Raw genomic sequence first — 18889 nt, 5'->3', positions numbered from 1 at the left:
AGGGAGGGGGAGGAGGGAGGGAAAGAAGGGAGGGGGGGAAGTAAGGGGAGGGTGGGAGGGAAGAGCCCTTTACTGTTTAAAAGCCAGATTAAAAAACAATGTTGTTAGGGACTCCAGCGCCAACAGAGCTGATGTCACCGACCCACTTTATCTTCTAGTATAAATACGCTTCATCCCCGACTGTGTCAGAGGGTTTCCGGCCAGCACACAACTCTCTACGTGACACTGGATGAGTGTAGCATAATGTAGCCTGGTGTGACAATGACCGTAGGAATTGGCAAGACAGCACTTAAACAGATCTGGGAACAGGCTAAGCAAAACTATAGCCTATCATCTGGCATGTAAACAAGAGTTCACCAATCACTTGAGGGTTGATAGCAACGAAGTCCTAAAGCAGTGGTGTGTTAGCCATTAAAGTGGTGTATGTCTGTCACTGATTATTAGGGTTTACAACAGGAGGAAGTGGAAAGGGTGTGTGTCTGCACAGTGTAAGGAAGAGCCTGTATCCATGGGTAAACCACTGATGCACATTACACATTAACTACTGCCATACAGACATTAACGTCTCACCACAGGGCATGTGGGAGAGTGTGTGTGTGTGTCTGTATGTGTGGTTGGTTTTTGTTGTCCATAGACTGGGGTTGTTGTTGTCCACAGACTGTGTAACACATGATAAATCTGTAACCAACGGCTAAGAGCTCTTCTCGTCTAGACCATAACGTAGCACAGGTTTCCTCTGCAAAAGAATTGCTTCCTTAACGTCTCACAGAGAAAACTGGACGACGCCTGAATGTTAATAAAGAATGGTATGAGGAAATAAATACATGGAAGTAAGTGGACTAAGAGAGAGAGATTGGAAATGGACCTAATGGAGTGGGACAGAGAGAGAGAGAGAGAGAGAGAGAGAGAGCGAGAGAGACAGACAGAGAGACAGAGGGTGAGAGAGAGAGAGAGAGAGAGAGAGATTGACAGAGAGGGTAAGAGAGAAAGTGACAGAGAGAGTGAGAGGGTGAGAGAGAGAAATAGAATGACATAGGGTGAGAGAGCAAGAGAAAGAGAAGGAGCGAGAGAGAGAGCGAGCGAGTGAAAGAAAGAGCGAGCGAGCGAGCGAGAGATTGGAAGGGGAACTTAGTTCAATCTTGACTTACATGGAAGGTGTGTTTGATGCCCAGGGCTAGTTTCTCTGTCCTGATGTCCCAGACCACAGGCTGGGGGGAGTTTAGCACAAACACCAGGGGCTTCTGGTGCACCAGTAGGGACTGGATGGGCTTCAGGTGCAGCTCCACCTGGGAACAGGACGACAGCAGGAGAGGGTTAGAGGACATTAGGTAACACTTTATATGAAGGGTACCTACAGTACATAAGGACTTAATGACATTCAAACCCCATGATTGATTGATTGATGATATGGGGTAAAAGTCATAGAGTAAAGGACAGAAATCCCAGAAGAACACGTATTTTCAATGGGGTCCTCGGGGTAGGAGAAAGCAGGACATACAGTGCATTCGGGAAGTATTCTGACCCCTTCCCTTTCTCAACATTTTGTTACGTTACAGCCTTATTCTTAAATTGATTACATTTATTTTTTGTACTCATCAAGCTCACAATACCCCATAATGACAAAGCGCATACGGGTTTTGAGAAAAAACAGAAATACCTTATTTACATAAGTATTCAGACTCTTTGCTATGAGACTCGAAATGAGCTCAGGTGCATCCTGTTTCCATTGATCATCCTTGAGATGTTTCCACAACTTGATTTGAGTCCACCTGTGGTCAATTCAACTGATTGGACATGATTTGGAAAGGCACACACCTGTCTATATACGGTCCCACAGTTGACAGTGCATGTCAGAGCAAAAAACAAGCCATGAGGTCGAAGGAATTGTCCGTAGAGCTCCGAGACAGGACTGTGTTAGGGCACAGATCTGGGGAAGGGTACCAAAAAATGTCTGCAGCATTGAAGGTCCCCAAGAACACAGTGGCCTCTATCATTCTTAAATGGAATAAGTTTGGAACCACCAAGACTCTTCCTAGAGCTGGCCGCTTGGCCAAACTGAGCAATCGGGGGAGAAGGGCCTTGGTCAGGGAGGTGACCAAGAACCCGATGATCACTCTGACAGAGCTTCAGAGTTCCTCTGTGGAGATGGGAGAACCTTACAGAAGGACAAGGACAACCATCTCTGCAGCACTCCACCAATCAGGCCTTTGTGGTAGAGTGGCCAGACGGAAGCCACTCCTCAGTAAAAGGCACATAACAGCCTGCTTGGAGTTTGCCAAAAGGCACCTAAAGGAATCTCAGACCATGAGAAACAAGATTCTCTGGTCTGCTGAAACCAAGCCTGAATGCCAAGCGTCACATCTGGAGGAAACCTGGCACCATCCCTATGGTGAAGCATGGTGGTGGCAGCATCATGCTGTGGGGATGTTTTTCAGCAACAGGGACTGGGAGACTAGTCAAGATCGAGGCAAAGATGAACGGAGCAAAGTACAGAGAGATCCTTGATGAAAACCTGCTCCAGAGCACTCAGGACCTCCGACTGGGGCAAAGGTTCAACTTCCAACAGGACAACGACCCTTAGCACACAGCCAAGACGATGCAGGAGTGCCTTTCGGACAAGTCTCGAACCTGATCGAACATCTCTGGAGAGACCTGAAAATTGCTCTGCAGCGATGCTCCCCATCCAACTTGACAGAGCTTGTAACGTCATACTCAAGGCTGTAATCGCTGCCAAAGATGCTTCAACAAAGTACTGAATAAAGGGTCTGAATACTTATGTAAATATGCCATTTTTTCCCCCATATACATTTGCAAAAAATTCTAAAAACCTGTTTTTGCATTGTCATCATGGGGTATTGTGTGTAGATTGATGAAGGACAAAAAGTATTCAATACATTTTAGAATAAGGCTGTAACGTAACAAAATGTGGAAAAAGTCAAGGGGTCTGAATACTTTCCAAATGCACTGTAGCACATTCATAAGCAGTACATAAGCATGTCATAAACACGTATGTCAACAACAGCAACTTGATAAATGCAGGAATAGTGACATTACTGTGCCATTTACAAATGATATCAACTTGCGGTTGTTGTCATTAGCATTTCTATGATTGGAGCCATTTCCACCAGGTGTGGGAGCAACACAGCATAACACTGCGAAACACACAGAAATTAGGAACCGGAACCTTTACAGAGCTAAGGGGAGGAACCCACAGTATAAAATGTACGAGTCAGCGTAGGGTCAACTACAGTGCATTAAAACCACCAGCCCCTTTCATTTCACACAGCTGCTTCACTCGGCAAATAGCAGAGCTTGTTCTTTACTGCGGCTATTTTTGTGGTATCAATGTTATCAAAACATTGCAGACCACTCTGTTGACTGTTCCTGCGCAATTACAGAGCTATAATGTTACGGATTGTTGTCTTTTTATTTTTTTTGTTTATATACACTAACTGTACTGATAATCTCAATGAGCCTGTATGACCGTGAGCTATGAATCGCCGGGGAAGGCAGTAACTCAGCTCTAATATGTGGTCTCTCTCTGGACGCTGCTATCTGAACGCTCACACACTGGAGGCTTTGTTAGGAGCGCTGAGGATTTTTTTTTTTTTCTCCGATCGACGGAGCAAGCCTCTGTTACCCACAACTCCACAGAGTGGAGCTATGAGCGAGCTATGTCTTCCCTTCTCCTTGACGTGTGTGTGTGTGCGTGAGCTACGGCTTCAGCTATGGCTTCCAGACCGTCATTAAATTGTATTCTCGCCGTCTGTCAGTGACAGGGAGAGGAGAAATCCAGTGAACTCCCACTGTTGGGACGTGTTGTTGCCCTGCACTGCTGGCCCAGGCTGGGCCCTCAAGACCAAATCTAGCCTGGTGATTTAGAGGCCTGAAGGCCTCACTGAAACCAGACCCTGCTTTGGACATGTTAAAATTCAGCCCCCCATCAGCTGTTTGATAAATAGGCCACAACTTTATCACAATCAATGTTTTATGAGCTGAACTCCACTATCAGATTGGAAGAGGTGTTCTGTTACCTGGGAGTTAACCTTTTACTGCAGTGGGATAAATCATGGTCACACAGAGTGTTTATTGGTAGTCTTAAATAAATCTACTTTGAAACAAAATTATACACCTGACACACATGGTTATGGCCTTAAAAAAAGAAGACACCTGTACCATGTCAGATAAAGAGTTGAAATGTATTACATTGAGTTTGCATCCCAATATTACACTTTATATACATCACAGAAGACTGAAATATAACAAAACTGTTTGCCATAGAAACACCAGGTTTTCAGCATTTAAAATAAATATATGTTTATTAATTATAAAATTATGAAAAAAATTAATAACATTCCACCCATGAGGCCACTAGAGGGTGATTTGGTCATTTGACTGCAGAAAAGGTGTATTGTTCGCAGACCAAAGCGTCAAACTTGGACTTCATTAGCCAACACAGAAAGACAGAGAGAAACTTCCGGCGCATAAGCATCGGCTTAATCTACCGACCAATCATTTTACCCTAACCCTGTTTTCCACGCCTCACAGTTATGTGAGACGCAAAAACGGATTGATGATAAATACTTTACTCAGTAGGTCACTCCCACAAACTTATATGGTCACTCCCACTCAGGCCCACTTTGAATCGTTGATATCCCAGGCTTACAGGTACAGTTGAAGTCGGAAGTTTACATACACTTAGGCTGGAATCACTAAAACTCGTTTTTAAACCACTCCATAGATTTCTTGTTAACGAACTATAGTTTTGGCAAGTTTGTTAGGACATCAACTTTGTGAATGACACAAGTCATTTTTCCAACAATTGTTTACAGACAGATTATTTCACTTATAATTCACTGTATCACAATTCCAGTGGGTCAGAAGTTTACATACACTAAGTTGACTATGCCTTTAAACAGCTTGTAAAATTCCAGAAAATGGTGTAATGGCTTTAGAAGCTTCTGATAGGCTAATTAACATAATTTGAGTCAATTGGAGGTGTACCTGTGGATGTATTTCAAGGCCTACCATCAAACTCAGTGCCTCTTTACTTGGAGACCTCCACAAGTCTGGTTCATCATTGGGAGCAATTTCCAAACGCCTGAAGGTACCACGTTCATCTGTACAAACAATAGTACGCAAGTATAAACACCATGGGACCACGCAGCCATCACACCGCTCAGGAAGGAGACGCGCTCTGTCTCCTAGAGATTAATGTACTTTCGTGCGAAAAGTGCAAATTAATCCCAGAACAACAGCAAAGGACCTTGTGAAGATGCTGGAGGAAACAGGTACAAAAGTATTTATATCCACAGTAAAACGAGTCCTATATCGACATAACCCGAAAGGCCTCTCACCAAGGAAGAGGCCACTGCTACAAAACTTCCATAAAAAAGCCTTTTTGGAGAAATGTCCTCTGGTCTGATGAAACAAAAATAGAGCTGTTTGGCCATAATGACCATTGTCATGTTTTGAGGAAAAAGGGGGATGCTTGCAAGCCGAAGAACACCATCCCAACTGTGAAGCACAGGGGTGGCAGCATCATGTTGTGGGGGTGCTTTGCTGCAGGAGGGACTGGTGCACTTCACAAAATAGATGGCATATTGAAAAAGGAAAATGATGTGGATATATTGAAGCAACATCTCAAGACATCAGTCAGGAAGTTAAAGATTGGTCGCAAATGGGTCTTCCAAATGGACAATGACCTCAAGCATACTTCCAAAGTTGTGGCAATTAAGGACAACAAAGCCAAGGTATTGGAGTGGCCATCACAAAGCCCTGACCTCAATCCCATAGAAAATTTGTGGGAAGGACTGAAAAAGTGTGTGCGAGCAAGGATAACTACAAATCTGTCTCAGTTACACCAGCTCTGTCAGAAGGAATGGGCCAAAATGTACCCAACTTATTGTGGGAAGCTTCTGGAAGGCTACCCGAAACATTTGACCCAAGGTAAACAATTTAAAGGCAATGCTACCAAATACTAATTGAGTGTATGTAAACTTCTGACCCACTGGGAATGTGATGAAAGAAATAAAAGCTGAAATAAATCATTCTCTCTACTATTATTCTGACATTTCACATTCTTAAAATAAAGTGGTGATCCTAACTGACCTAAGACAGGGAATTTTTACTAGGATTAAATGTCAGGAATTGTGAAAACCTGCGATTAAATGTATTTGGCTAAGGTGTACAGTGGGGGAAAAAAGTATTTGATCCCCTGCTGATTTTGTACGTTTGCCCACTTACAAAGAAATTATCAGTCTATAATTTTAATAGCAGGTTTATTTGAACAGTGAGAGACAGAATAACAACAACAAAAAATACAGAAAACCGCATGTCAAAAATGTTATAAAATGATTTGCATTTTAATGAGGGAAATAAGTATTTGGCCCCTCTGCAAAACATGACTTAGTACTTGGTGGCAAAACCCTTGTTGGCAATCACAGAGGTCAGACGTGTCTTGTAGTTGGCCACCAGGTTTGCACACATCTCAGGAGGGATGTTGTCCCACTCCTCTTTGCAGATCTTCTCCAAGTCATTAAGGCTTCGAGGCTGACGTTTGGCAACTCGGACCTTAAACTCCCTCCACAGATTTTCTATGGGATTAAGGTCTGGAGACTGGCTAGGCCACTCCAGGACCTTAATGTGCTTCTTCTTGAGCCACTCCTTTGTTGCCTTGGCCGTGTGTTTTGGGTCATTGTCATGCTGGAATACCCATCCACGACCCATTTTCAATGCCCTGGCTGAGGGAAGGAGGTTCTCACCCAAGATTTGAAGGTACATGGCCCCGTCCATCGTCCCTTTGATGCGGTGAAGTTGTCCTGTCCCCTTAGCAGAAAAACACCCCCAAAGCATAATGTTTCCACCTCCATGTTTGACGGTGGAGATGGTGTTCTTGGGGTCATAGGCAGCATTCCTCCTCCTCCAAACACGGCGAGTTGAGTTGATGTCAAAGAGCTCCATTTTGGTCTCATCTGACCACAACACTTTCCCCAGTTGTCCTCTGAGTCATTCAGATGTTCATTGGCAAACTTCAGACGGGCATGTATATGTATTCTTGAGCAGGGGGACCTTGCGGGCGCTGCAGGATTTCAGTCCTTCACGGCGTAGTGTGTTACCAATTGTTTTCTTGGTGACTATGGTCCCAGCTGCCTTGAGATCATTGACAAGATCCTCCCATGTAGTTCTGGGCTGATTCCTCACCATTCTCATGATCATTGCAACTCCACGAGGTGAGATCTTGCATGGAGCCCCAGGCCGAGGGAGATTGACAGTTCTTTGGTGTTTCTTCCATTTGCGAATAATCGCACCAAATGTTGTCACCTTCTCACCAAGCTGCTTGGCGATGCTCTTGTAGCCCATTCCAGCCTTATGTAGGTCTACAATCTTGTCCCTGACATCCTTGGAGAGCTCTTTGGTCTTGGCCATGGTGGAGAGTTTGGAATCTGATTGATTGATTGCTTCTGTGGACAGGTGTCTTTTTTACAGGTAACAAGCTGTGTTTAGGAGCATTCCCTTTAAGAGTGTGCTCCTAATCTCAGCTCGTTACCTGTATAAAAGACACCTGGGAGCCAGAAATCTTTCTGATTGAGAGGGGGGTCAAATACTTATTTCCCTCATTAAAATGCAAATCAATTTATAACATTTTTGACATGTGTTTTTCTGGATATTTTTGTTGTTATTCTGTCTCTCACTGTTCAAATAAACCTACCATTAAAATTATAGACTGATCCTTTCTTTGTCAGTGGGAAAATGTACAAAATCAGCAGGGGATCAAATACTTCCCCCCCCCCACTGTATATAAACTTCTGACTTCAACTGTATATGCGCTGTGCAAGGTTACCTGGGCGTCACAGGACGTTGGTGTCACTTTCATTGGGGAGGATGGGCTCGTGGTAATGGCTGAAGCGGAATTAGTGGAATGATATCAAATAGATCAAACACATCGTTTCCATGCGTTTGATGCCATTCTTTTAACTCCGGTCCAGACATTATTATGAGCCATCCTCCCCTCGGCAGCCTCCACTGTTTGGGGTAAATACACTCTGATGGATTCCAATGGATACCTGTTCAAGTGACATACAGTACATATCTAGTTTTGAGGGATACTGATAGGAGGGGGGGAGAACTATAGTTTAACTTGTCAGTTTGTTAAACCTTCTTTCACTTCATCTCTCTCTCTCTCTCTCTCTCTCTCTCTCTCTCTCTCTCTCTCCTTTATCTCTCTCCGTTTCGTTCCGTCTAGCTTTAACTTTATTCCCAGGCTAATCATATTAAGCTCTTCCTGTGTGTGAATGGACAGAGTTTGTAAATCACCCACAAGGAGTTCTGTCAGTGTCATATTATTAACATTTACTGGCCATAAATCAATCCTAACTCAATCAGTTAAGGCAGGTTCAGATGTCAAAAAGAGGGAAGACTTCTTGTGTTTTAAGTTGTAACTGGCAACAGCACATTTCAAATCACAGTACAGGGAGTGTCAATGATGAACACATGAATGCGCATTGTGTCTGGGAGTTTCATGATATTTCAGTTGTATACCAGAGCCAAGAAAATATTCAGAGCATGTACGCACAAACAAGTTGTTTGTTCACGGCTCAGCATAGTTCAAACCTCAGATACTTATCTTCTGAAGAAAACCTTTTGCCATGTTTACGTGGTCTGTTACATTAACGGATAGGCTCTTAAGATGTAATGGTTGATATATTCCAAGGTTAACCACAGTTAAACATAAACAATGATTAAATTCTTCAGACTCTGTTATGAGGCAGACAACGTCTTTAAAGTAGCCGGTAAATCGCTTAAGCAGAACTGTTAGCTCAGACAACAGAAACTCCATTGAACCAGACCAAACTACAGCATTGGACAGACAGAAAGTTATTCAGTTGCATCAATCATACACTCCCACACACTTTCTCTCCCCTTCTGGGTTTTTTCATGCTGTCACTGAGACATGATATGAAGCGCACGCACGCACACACACACACACACACACTCCACCACGCCCCACCTTGCCAGACCCAGTCTCCTTACACCATCTCCCCCATTGACCATCTCTAAAACACTGTTGATATTCAAAGTGGACAGTTTTGACCCTTTGACACATTTTTAGGCCAGAGGAGAGTGAGACACAGCCGAGAGAATAGTCCTAGAGAGAGTAGGTGCATGGCTTCAAAGCCTCCTGATCATAGTCTCCTACAGATCTAAGACACTGTAGAAGAGAGGAGGAGGAGAAGGGAGGAGAGAAAATGAGAGTGTTTAGCGGTATGGGCCATAAAAGTGCTGCAATAATCATAATAAAAAAAGAACTTGGAGAGAGACGAATGGAAGAAATTACAGTACGCTTATCTCCAAGGGGGCTCAGAGGGGGCTCAGAGACGCTCCACACGCATAGTCACACACACATGCACCCACCCAAGTCTGGCAGATGCTCCACACACACACAGTCACACAACAAGCGAGGCGAAAGCCCCACAAGTCTCCCATAGCTTTCTCTATCTTTTTTTCCTCTCACTCCTTTCTTCATGTTTGTCCTCGTGGAAAATCTTAGATGAGCATCTAGTCTACTTAAGCCTCCCCCTCTGTCCAGACTGGAAAAATCATCTGCATCCCTCCTGGGAGAATAACCGAACGCAAGGCAACCCAGAAACAATCATACCTGCTCTCATTCTGCTGGCTTCAGGGGCCTTGGCTTTGAACACACACACAGAGAGACAGAGAGACAGAGAGACAGAGAGAGAGAGAGAGAGAGAGAGATCTGTAAAAGTTATGGAATTTTAGCACCAGACAGAAACAATTCCAAAACAAGTGAGTCACCAGAAAAGCAAAGGCAATAAGGCATAAACACAGTTACGGGGAGACAAAATGGCAGAGGTTAAGAGAAATTAGTGCAGGAGAGCCCAATATAATCACATTAACAGCATCATGATACCCTCTCTAATGTCAGACTGAATGCGCAAATGGGAGGGTCACTCACGTAGAAATACCTGGAGAATATGCTTCTCAATGTCCACCTTGAGACAATTTAGCCAGTCAACTTCCAGACATTATAGATCAACGGAGGACGGCATCAATCCATGATCTTTCACACTTACCAATGTGGGAAGCTGAACTGAACGACCAGCGGGAGATAATGTGATACCAATCTATCAGATGTGGAAGAACTGGAACCAACAGCCACTTTCCCACTGCACTCCCAGTCCACACTCCCACTCCCAGTCCCAGTCCACACTCCCAGTGCCAACTCCCCATCCCCTCACATACTTCTACCAGTCGGATGTGTAGACGACAGAGGCGAGCTGAGCAGCAGCTGCTTTGTGTCTCTATCTGCCCACAGAGAGACTGAGATGCCTTCCATCCGGGTTCCATCTGGCCCATTGCCGTGGTAGCAGATAGACCGACACAAACACTGTCCAGCGTTGGGATTGTCTATACTCTGCATTCTACAGTCCTCAGTCTGTGATAATGTGATTAATGTGATTTAGACCATGTCACAGCAGGCAGGGCCCAGGGGGCTGCAAAGTGTGTCTGAAACCAGGGGTCTCAGCAGGCATGGCCCAGCCAGGGAGTGAAGACAGGAGGACCAGATGACCAGAGGCCCCTGGGATCAAAGCCCCTACGGCCCAGTTGCACACCTGTTCAGTAGGCTGGGATCAGGTGGCGTTGCCCTGCCCTGAAGTACACACGGAGTGTGCGTCCCAAATGGCAATCTATTCCCTATATAGTGCACTACTTTTGACTAGAACCCTATGGGTCCTGGTCAAAGTAGTGCACTAAATAGGGAATAGGGTGCCATTTGGGATGCGCCTGGAGGCTGCCAGGCACCTCCAGATACCCCTGTAGAGAGGGTCTGAGAGTCCCAGCAGGAGCCAGGAAGCCCTGCCTGATTGATGATGGGGAGCCTGGTCCAGGGATTTGTGTGTCCTGGATCCATTACAGTCCCAAATGGAACCCTATTCCCAGTATAGTGCACTACTTTTGACCAGTGCCCTGTCTACTATATAGGGATGGGAATAGGCTGCCATTTGAGACACAGCCACGCTAGTGACTGGCCAGGGACGGAGAGGGATGGAGGCTTGTCTGGACCTATCACGTTACGCTGAAATCAAACCCCTCACACAACCCTCACAGGACGACAGCTGTTGCCAGCCCCGGCCCGCCAGGCCAGTCCCAGATGGCATACCGTGACTGGTCAGAGCATATGTACGTAAACAAGGAAAATACCATTCCATTAAATACAAAACTATCTCAGTTGATGAATCATTACTGTAGGCAATCTTAACAGATTTCCCGTAAATTACCAATACAATATGCAAAGGGAGGATGATGCAATTGCAATAAACAAGAACTATGTCTGTCGATTAAGGTATGTCGAACACATATTCCAAGTGAGACATTCTTCTCTGCCAGTCAGTAATAACTACAGGATGATTCAAGGCATTCGGCCAGCCGCCTGCGTCGAGCATTCTGAATGCAATTTTATGACTCTTCAGGCCCCAGTAAAATAAATGATGTTTCACGACCAAACATTCATCAATACATCAGCATAGTAGATAATGATACTTCCATAACCAATGTATGCACAGCCTCCTGGTATGAAACTAACTGTAGAACACAGCTGTCAGAGACCTCTCACTTTACACCTCCATCCAGTCAGTCAGACCTGACTCCATTACACACATGTGCGGGCGCACACACCTCTAGCCCTCAGTAGCCCCGGCAGCAGGAACCAGGACCAGGGCGTTTTCCTTCACTGACAGAACTAATTATGAGCCTAAAAGTCCTCAGTGACTCAGAGCTAACTCAAAACATCCTTCAATTAGCCAGCAAGTAAGAGTAATCTATCAAAACATTCTCCCTCCCTCTGCAAATAATAATAACGGGCAATCAACTTCAGCATGAACGCAGCAGACACTTTATCATAACAGAAATAGAGTTGGCTGGAGCAGCTGCCTGTAATAATGGATAATGCCTTTCAATACAAGCAGCCCTTTGTAGCTGGGTTGATATACTGTTGAAATAACCATAGGGTGACTTGCCATATTCTATACTTAGGCCTGGGGAAACATGTCCCTGCATGCTCAACACAGGATGCTCAGCAACACAATCATCACTCGTCTACAGCAGACAGACAGCACTAGCCGAGCACTGAAAAGTCAAGGCTGTTGGAAAAGCCTTGCACTGCCTGGAACTTATCCCATGAACATTAACATCTAGCTTTATCAGATAGGTGTGTGTGTGTGTGTGTGTGTGTGTGTGTGTGTGTGTGTGTGTGTGTGTGTGTGTGTGTGTGTGTGTGTGTGTGTGTGTGTCATGGTTCTTTCTGGATCACTGCTCAGACAGAGAGGAAGAAGGGAACCTGTTGACTGCTCTTATCGCGGGCCCCACCGGCCTTCACCCTGCTGATCTGAGGGCCGATGGGGAGCCTCTCCACTGCACCTGATGCTAATCAGTCTGCCTCCAACCTCCAACTCCAGGTCACGCACACACACACTGAGACACACACACCCACCGAGACACATACATACACAGACACACACACACACACACAAACTGAGACACACACACCCACCGAGACACATACACACACACACACTGAGACACACACACCCACCCACCGAGACACACACACCTCAAATGGGCCCAGCAGAACACAGCAGGCAGATAAGATGTCAGGGGCAGATATGGCTTCATAGGATGATAGTAATCAGGGTCTGATAAAGTGGGCTGCAGGGATGCAGAGGAGCACAACACCGCCTCAAGGAGAGAGAACGAAGTAGACCCAAATCTTTTCCAGATGAGTTTAAGCGGACGCAGTCCTCATAACTCCCCGCCTCCATCGCCGAATACATTCACGTCACGTACAGTAAGCCTACTGAGCCCCCTGGGGACAACATGTCTAGATGTGGCATCAAATAACTACATATCCATTCAACATGTTAAAGGATCCTTCAGATTATAGGGTGTCAGTCTGCACGATTCAAATGAACCATACGTCTAGAATATGTGTGCTCAGCATAGAAACACTGTCAGGACACCCAGGAGGAGATGTGTTTGAAGAGATAGCTGTGTCAGTGCTTGTTTTGACATCTGACTCTGGTGATGGTTGGCTTCCATCACTGCTTGGTTATTACCAGGCTGATGACTAGAGGAATGTTGTTCTCGGCTACTACCCTTACCCTATTCCAAGAGAACCTGTTTGGAATGGAAGACCCCAAAAAATTGTTAAAGACTCCAGTCACCCAAGTCATAGACTGTTCTCTCGGCAAACGGTACCGGAGCGTCAAGTCTAGGTCCAAAAGGCTCCTTAACTTCTTATGGATGGTGGCAGTATTGAGTCGCTTGGATGACTGACGTGCCCAGAGTAAACTGCCTCCTACTCACTCCCAGAAACTAAGATATGCATATTATTAGTAGATTTGGATAGAAAACACTCTGAAATTTCTAAAACTGTTTGAATGATGTCTGTGAGTATAACAGAACTCATATGGCAGGCAAAAACCTGACAAAAAATCCAACCAGGAAGTGATTTGTAGTTCTTCTATCTAATCCCTGTTCAAACTACAGTGTCTGTGGGGTAATTTTGCACTTCCTAAGGCTTCCATTGGCTGTCAACAGCCTTTAGGAACTTGTTTCATGCGTCTACTGTTACTGGGCAGAGAATAGGAGCTCAGTCTATCAGTGGATTGCCTGGGACCAGTGAGTTGTTTACTGCGCGGGCACGTTTGGCGCGCCGCTCCTTCTTTTTCTTCTGTAATGAATACGCTATTGTCCGGTTGGAATATTATCGACGTTATATGTTAAAAAGACCCTAAGGATTGATTGTAAACATCGTTTGACATGTTTCTATGAATGGTAATTGAACTATTTTACTTTTTGTCTCTTGTTTTACGCTCACGCGTTATGCCTTTGGATAGTGATCTGTACGCACGAACAAAACGGAGGTATTTGGACATAAATATGGAGTATTTCGAACAAAAATAACATTTCTTGTGGAAGTAGCAGTCTTGGTAGTGCATTCCGACCAAGATCAGCAAAGGTAAGGGAAGATTTATAATACTAATTCTGAGTTTAGTTGACTCCAGAACTTTGCTGGTATCTGTATAGCTTGCTTTGATGGTTGAGCTCTGTACTCAGAATATTGACAAATGTGCTTTCGCCGAAAAGCTATTTTAAAATCTGACACAGTGGTTGCATTAACTTGTTATGGATAGGGGGCAGTATTTTCACGGCCGGATAAAAAACGTACCCGATTTAATCTGATTATTACTCCTGCCCAGAAACTAGAATATGCATATAATTATTAGCTTTCTAAAACTGTTTGAATGGTGTCTGTGAGTATAACAGAACTCATTTGGCAGGCCAAAACCTGAGAAGATTCCTTACAGGAAGTGCCCTCTCTGACCATTTCTTGGCCTTCTACACTCTCTTTATTGAAAACTGAGGATCTCTGCTGTAACGTGACACTTCCTACGGCTCCCATAGGCTCTCAGAAGGCGGCAGAACGGGGAATGATGACTTTGCAGGCCATGGCTGAAAAACAGTAGCTCATTTGGATAGTGGTCGATCTGAGAACAATGAGACTGGGGGCGCGTGCACGAGCCGACACCATGTTTTTATTTTTTCGTCTTTGAACGAAAACAGGGTTTCCCGGTCGGTATATTATCGCTTTTTTATGAGAAAAATCGCACAAAAATTGATTTTAAACAGCGGTTGACATGCTTCGAAGTACGGTAATGGAATATTTTGAATTTTTTTGTCACGAAATGCGCCGGGCGCGTCACCCTTCGGATAGTGTCTTGAACGCACAACAAAACGCCGCTATTTGGATATAACTATGGATTATTTTGAACCAAATAATATCTCTATTTAGTAAATAAACTCTATTTTCTTATAACTGCATTGTTGGTTAAGGGCTTGTAAGTAAGCATTTTACAGTAAGGTACACCTGTTGTATTTGGCTCATGTGACAAATAACATTTGATTTGAATGGAATTGTCTCCTTGTTAGAATGAGTTCTCTAACTTGTTGGGGATAGGGGGCAGTATTTTCACGGCCGGATAAAACATTTACCCGATTTAAACTGGTTACTACTCTTACCCAGAAACGAGAATATGCATATAGATTTGGATAGAAAACACTGAAGTTTCTAAAACTGTTTGAATGGTGTCTGTGAGTATAACAGAACTCATATGGCAGTCAAAACCCTGAGACAAATCCTAACAGGAAGTGGAAATCTGATTTGTGGAATCACTTTCAACCCTTTGCCTATGAAACACACTGTGAGTTAGGATTCATTTAGCACTTCCTAAGGCTTCCACTAGAAGTCAACAGTCTTTACAAAGTGGTTTGAGTCTTCTCCGGTAAAAACTGACCGAACGAGAGGCCTGGAAAGTTTGTCATAGAGGGAGAGCCATTACTACTATGATGCGTGTGCCCGTGGGTACTCTCTCGTTCCGAAACGTTTAGTAAGACAATGCAATCTTCCGCCTTGAATATTATTGAAGTTCTGATTGAAAAAGGCCCTAAAGATTTATGTTATACAACGTTTGACATGTTTGAACGAACGTAAATACATTTTTTTTGCACATTCGTGAGGACAAGTCCCGCGCGCTTCAGTACATTATGAGTAGCCTTCGGAACGGGCTAACAAGAAGGAGCTATTGGGATATAAATTATTAACTTTTTCAAACAAAACTACATTTGTTGTGGACCTGGGATTCCTGGAAGTGCCTTCTGATGAAGATAATCAAAGGTAAGTGAATATTTACAATAGTATATTTGATTTTAGATGAGTCCAAGATGGCGCTAACCTTTATCGCCTAGCCTATTTTTCTGAGCATTGCACCTCGTTTATTGCAAAGTGTGATTTCCCAGTAAAGTTATTTTTAAATCTGGCAATGCGGTTGCATTCACAAGATGTTAATCTATAATTCTTTGAATGACAATTTTATATTTTACCAATGTTTTCGAATAGTAATTTTGTAAATTGTAGCACTGATTCACCGGAAGCATTTGAGGGAAAATATTTTCTGAACGTCACGCGCCGATGTAAAATGCTTTTTTTTATATATAAATATGAACTTTATCGAACAAAAAATGCATGTATTGTGTAACATGATGTCCTAGGAGTGTCATCTGATGAAGATTGTCAAAGGTTAGTGCTGCATTTAGCTGTGTTTTGGGTATTTGTGATGCATGCTAGTTGCTTTGAAAATGGCAGTGTGATTATTTTTGGCAGAGTACTCTCCTAACATAATCTAATGTTTTGCTTTTGCTGTAAAGCCTTTTTGAAATCGGACAACGTGGTTCGATTCAGGAGAGGTGTATCTATAAAATGGTGTAAAATAGTCATATGTTTGAGAAATTGAAGTTATAGCATTTATGAGGTATTTGTATTTCGCGCGATTCCACTGGCTGTTGACTAGGGTGGGACGCAAATGTCCCACGTTTCCCAGACAGGCTAATAACTCTGTTACTAGAGAGAGAGAGTTAGAGAGAGAGAGAGTAATGGTGGAATTGTGTTCATGTACAGTACAGTATGTAGCTTGACCTGTCTCTTGCCCTTTGGATTGTCTCTGCGATCGACTGTTAGTGCCTCAGGAGCTGTCCTTTAGAAGCTGTGACTGGGGGGCTGTACTGCCAGTCACCTTCCAGGCAGAGCTCCGAGCAGCTATCGAAGAATTCCACCTGATAAAACAATCATCTGCTCAGCCTCACGCTGATCCGCGACCAAGAGCGTCTCGTTTGATGTTTGCCTTTGGTAAGTTGATTAGACAAAGATGGCATGTGTGAGAGAGAGAGATACTGCTGGCCGGGCCCTCTCCCTGACTTTGTTTATTTTCAGCCCTATCAGCCAATCATATGGCCAGACCCAGACATAGACTTGCATCCCAAATGGCACCCTATTCCCTATACAGTGCACTACTTTTGAAAGGGCCTGGACAAAATTTGTGACCTAAATAGGGAAAAGGGTGCCATTTGGGACACAGCCCTACACTAGGGCAAGGAGCTTCGCTCAGACCTCTACTGTTTATCTCTCTGCTGCTACGACAGAATGACGTTTGTTTTTCAGAAAGTATCTGTGCTTATTTTTGTGTAACAGATGCCAGCGACATGGGAAACAACACCTCGAGGAAATGCCAGCATGATATTTCCCACGATGCCCCTCACTGCGTTAGCAGTGGATGTGTTGGTGGCAGAGTTGGCGATAGAGGTGTGAAAGCCACATTGACACTTTGATATTTCCTCTAAAACGTAAATTAATAGTGTGTATTAGCTTTGTTTATTAGAGACGGGATTCTATTTGAGCCAGGCATCTATTTCCTCAATGCACCAAAAAAATACCACACTGTTTATTGTAACCAGTATGACCAAATCCATTGCAGTCAAATCAGAAGTGCAATAGCTGCCTATCATACATCACCGATTTCGCAAGATCTCACGCAAGATTTAAAAATGTTCCACGTCTCCCAGTTGAAATTGATGCCTAAACCTAAACATCAAATGTTTTATGCTTAAATGCATTTGTTTTTCTGTTTTAACAAACTTAACCTTACCATGTGATCTTGGTATCACTGAAGTTCGTAAAACAATTTATTTAGACCCGCCGTTTATTCGAAACAGGTGTTTATTATTTGCTGAAATGTGTGCCAATGCCCGGTTATTAAAAGGGATGGGCGGCTATTTGAGACTGTTGAATTAAAATTTTACGGTAGTTCTCGAAAGAACACATGGAGAAAGGTTAAAACCTGACACCAAAACCTGTTCACAAAGGCTCGTGGCAACAGTAGAAATGTAGACTTCCAATGAGAGCTAAAGAGAAACTACTTTTACACCTATGGGTCAAACCCCATCCGGAAAAAGGTAAGGAGCAACACAATCCTAGGGGTTTAAGACCTGGCTGAAATATGAGCACATGGCAAGTCTGGTAATACAGTTTACTGTTCCCCTCTTTTCCTCCCTATTCTCTTGCTCTCTATGACTCTGGGATACTTATTAACATTAGAAGTGGTGCATCTAATCTTGTGCAAATGTGCCACAAAATAATGATGTCCCTTATCTGAGACCAGTATTCCCCTCCCGCGCTGCTGTGCACACAGCCGCAACCTGGTACTTACAGGTCTTATCAGGGATCTGCTGGTGGAGAATGAGCGCTTTGTTCCCCCTATTCTGGGCTAGTGCCTTTCCAGTCCCCTGGCTTGTCTCTGCTACCTCACTGAGACATACCCTCAAACACGCGGGAGGGAGGGAGGGCTTTGATCTGATACTTTGATCCCGGTTGGTCAACATAGACTGATGACATCATAGCTGTTTAGTACATAAAAGCTATAGTGGCCGTTAACCTGGAACTAAAGGATTACAGATTACAGCCCACTGAGCCAGAGTCAAAAGAAAACACTGCCATTTGATGGAGAGAGAAAAACAGATTGTCACATATTACAGCCAGTTCTTTGTTGAAGGTGGTGATGATTGAAAAAGCAGGCTTAGTGGTGATTGAAGAAGCAGGCTAGGATGTGAGCTCTGTGAGCTGATTGGGTGCTTTCTTTACAAAATATACCGACGTTCTCTTGAGTGATGGGGCAAAGTTTTATAGCTCAGTCCATCCGATCTGAAGGAAGCTCAAGCCAGGCGCATCAGTCAGTCCTTCTGAAGTCTCAAATACATCTCTCTCTCTCTCTCTCTCTCTCTCTCTCTCTCTCTCTCTCTCTCTCTCTCTCTCTCTCTCTCTCTCTCTCTCTCTCTCTCTCTCTCTAGACATACAGTTAGTACTGTAGCTTCTTTGATCTAAAATTTCTAAAGCAGGAGATGTGTGCCTTGATGTCTTTGGTTACAGAGAGAAGTCCTGCTACGATTCTATTCATCAATAAGTCAATGAAGAAAGGTGAAT

General features: G+C 43.9%; 1 protein-coding gene across 1 annotated transcript in view; it reads right to left on the bottom strand.

Annotated features, from left to right (window-relative positions):
- The window catches only part of tgfbr3 (transforming growth factor, beta receptor III), a 153623-nt gene that overhangs the window by 72420 nt on the left and 62314 nt on the right, over positions 1-18889 (bottom strand). Inside the window, exon 4 of the mRNA XM_014169092.3 lies at positions 1149-1286. Within this exon, the coding sequence (XP_014024567.2) occupies positions 1149-1286 (138 nt within the window). The remainder of the gene's footprint in view (positions 1-1148; positions 1287-18889) is intronic.

The sequence above is a fragment of the Salmo salar genome, chromosome 23 (assembly GCF_965601325.2).
Source record: "Salmo salar chromosome 23, fSalSal1, whole genome shotgun sequence".
NCBI classification, from domain to species: domain Eukaryota; kingdom Metazoa; phylum Chordata; class Actinopteri; order Salmoniformes; family Salmonidae; genus Salmo; species Salmo salar.
Note: the sequence above shows the minus strand (reverse complement) of the source record. Positions and strands in the feature narration are given on the sequence as shown.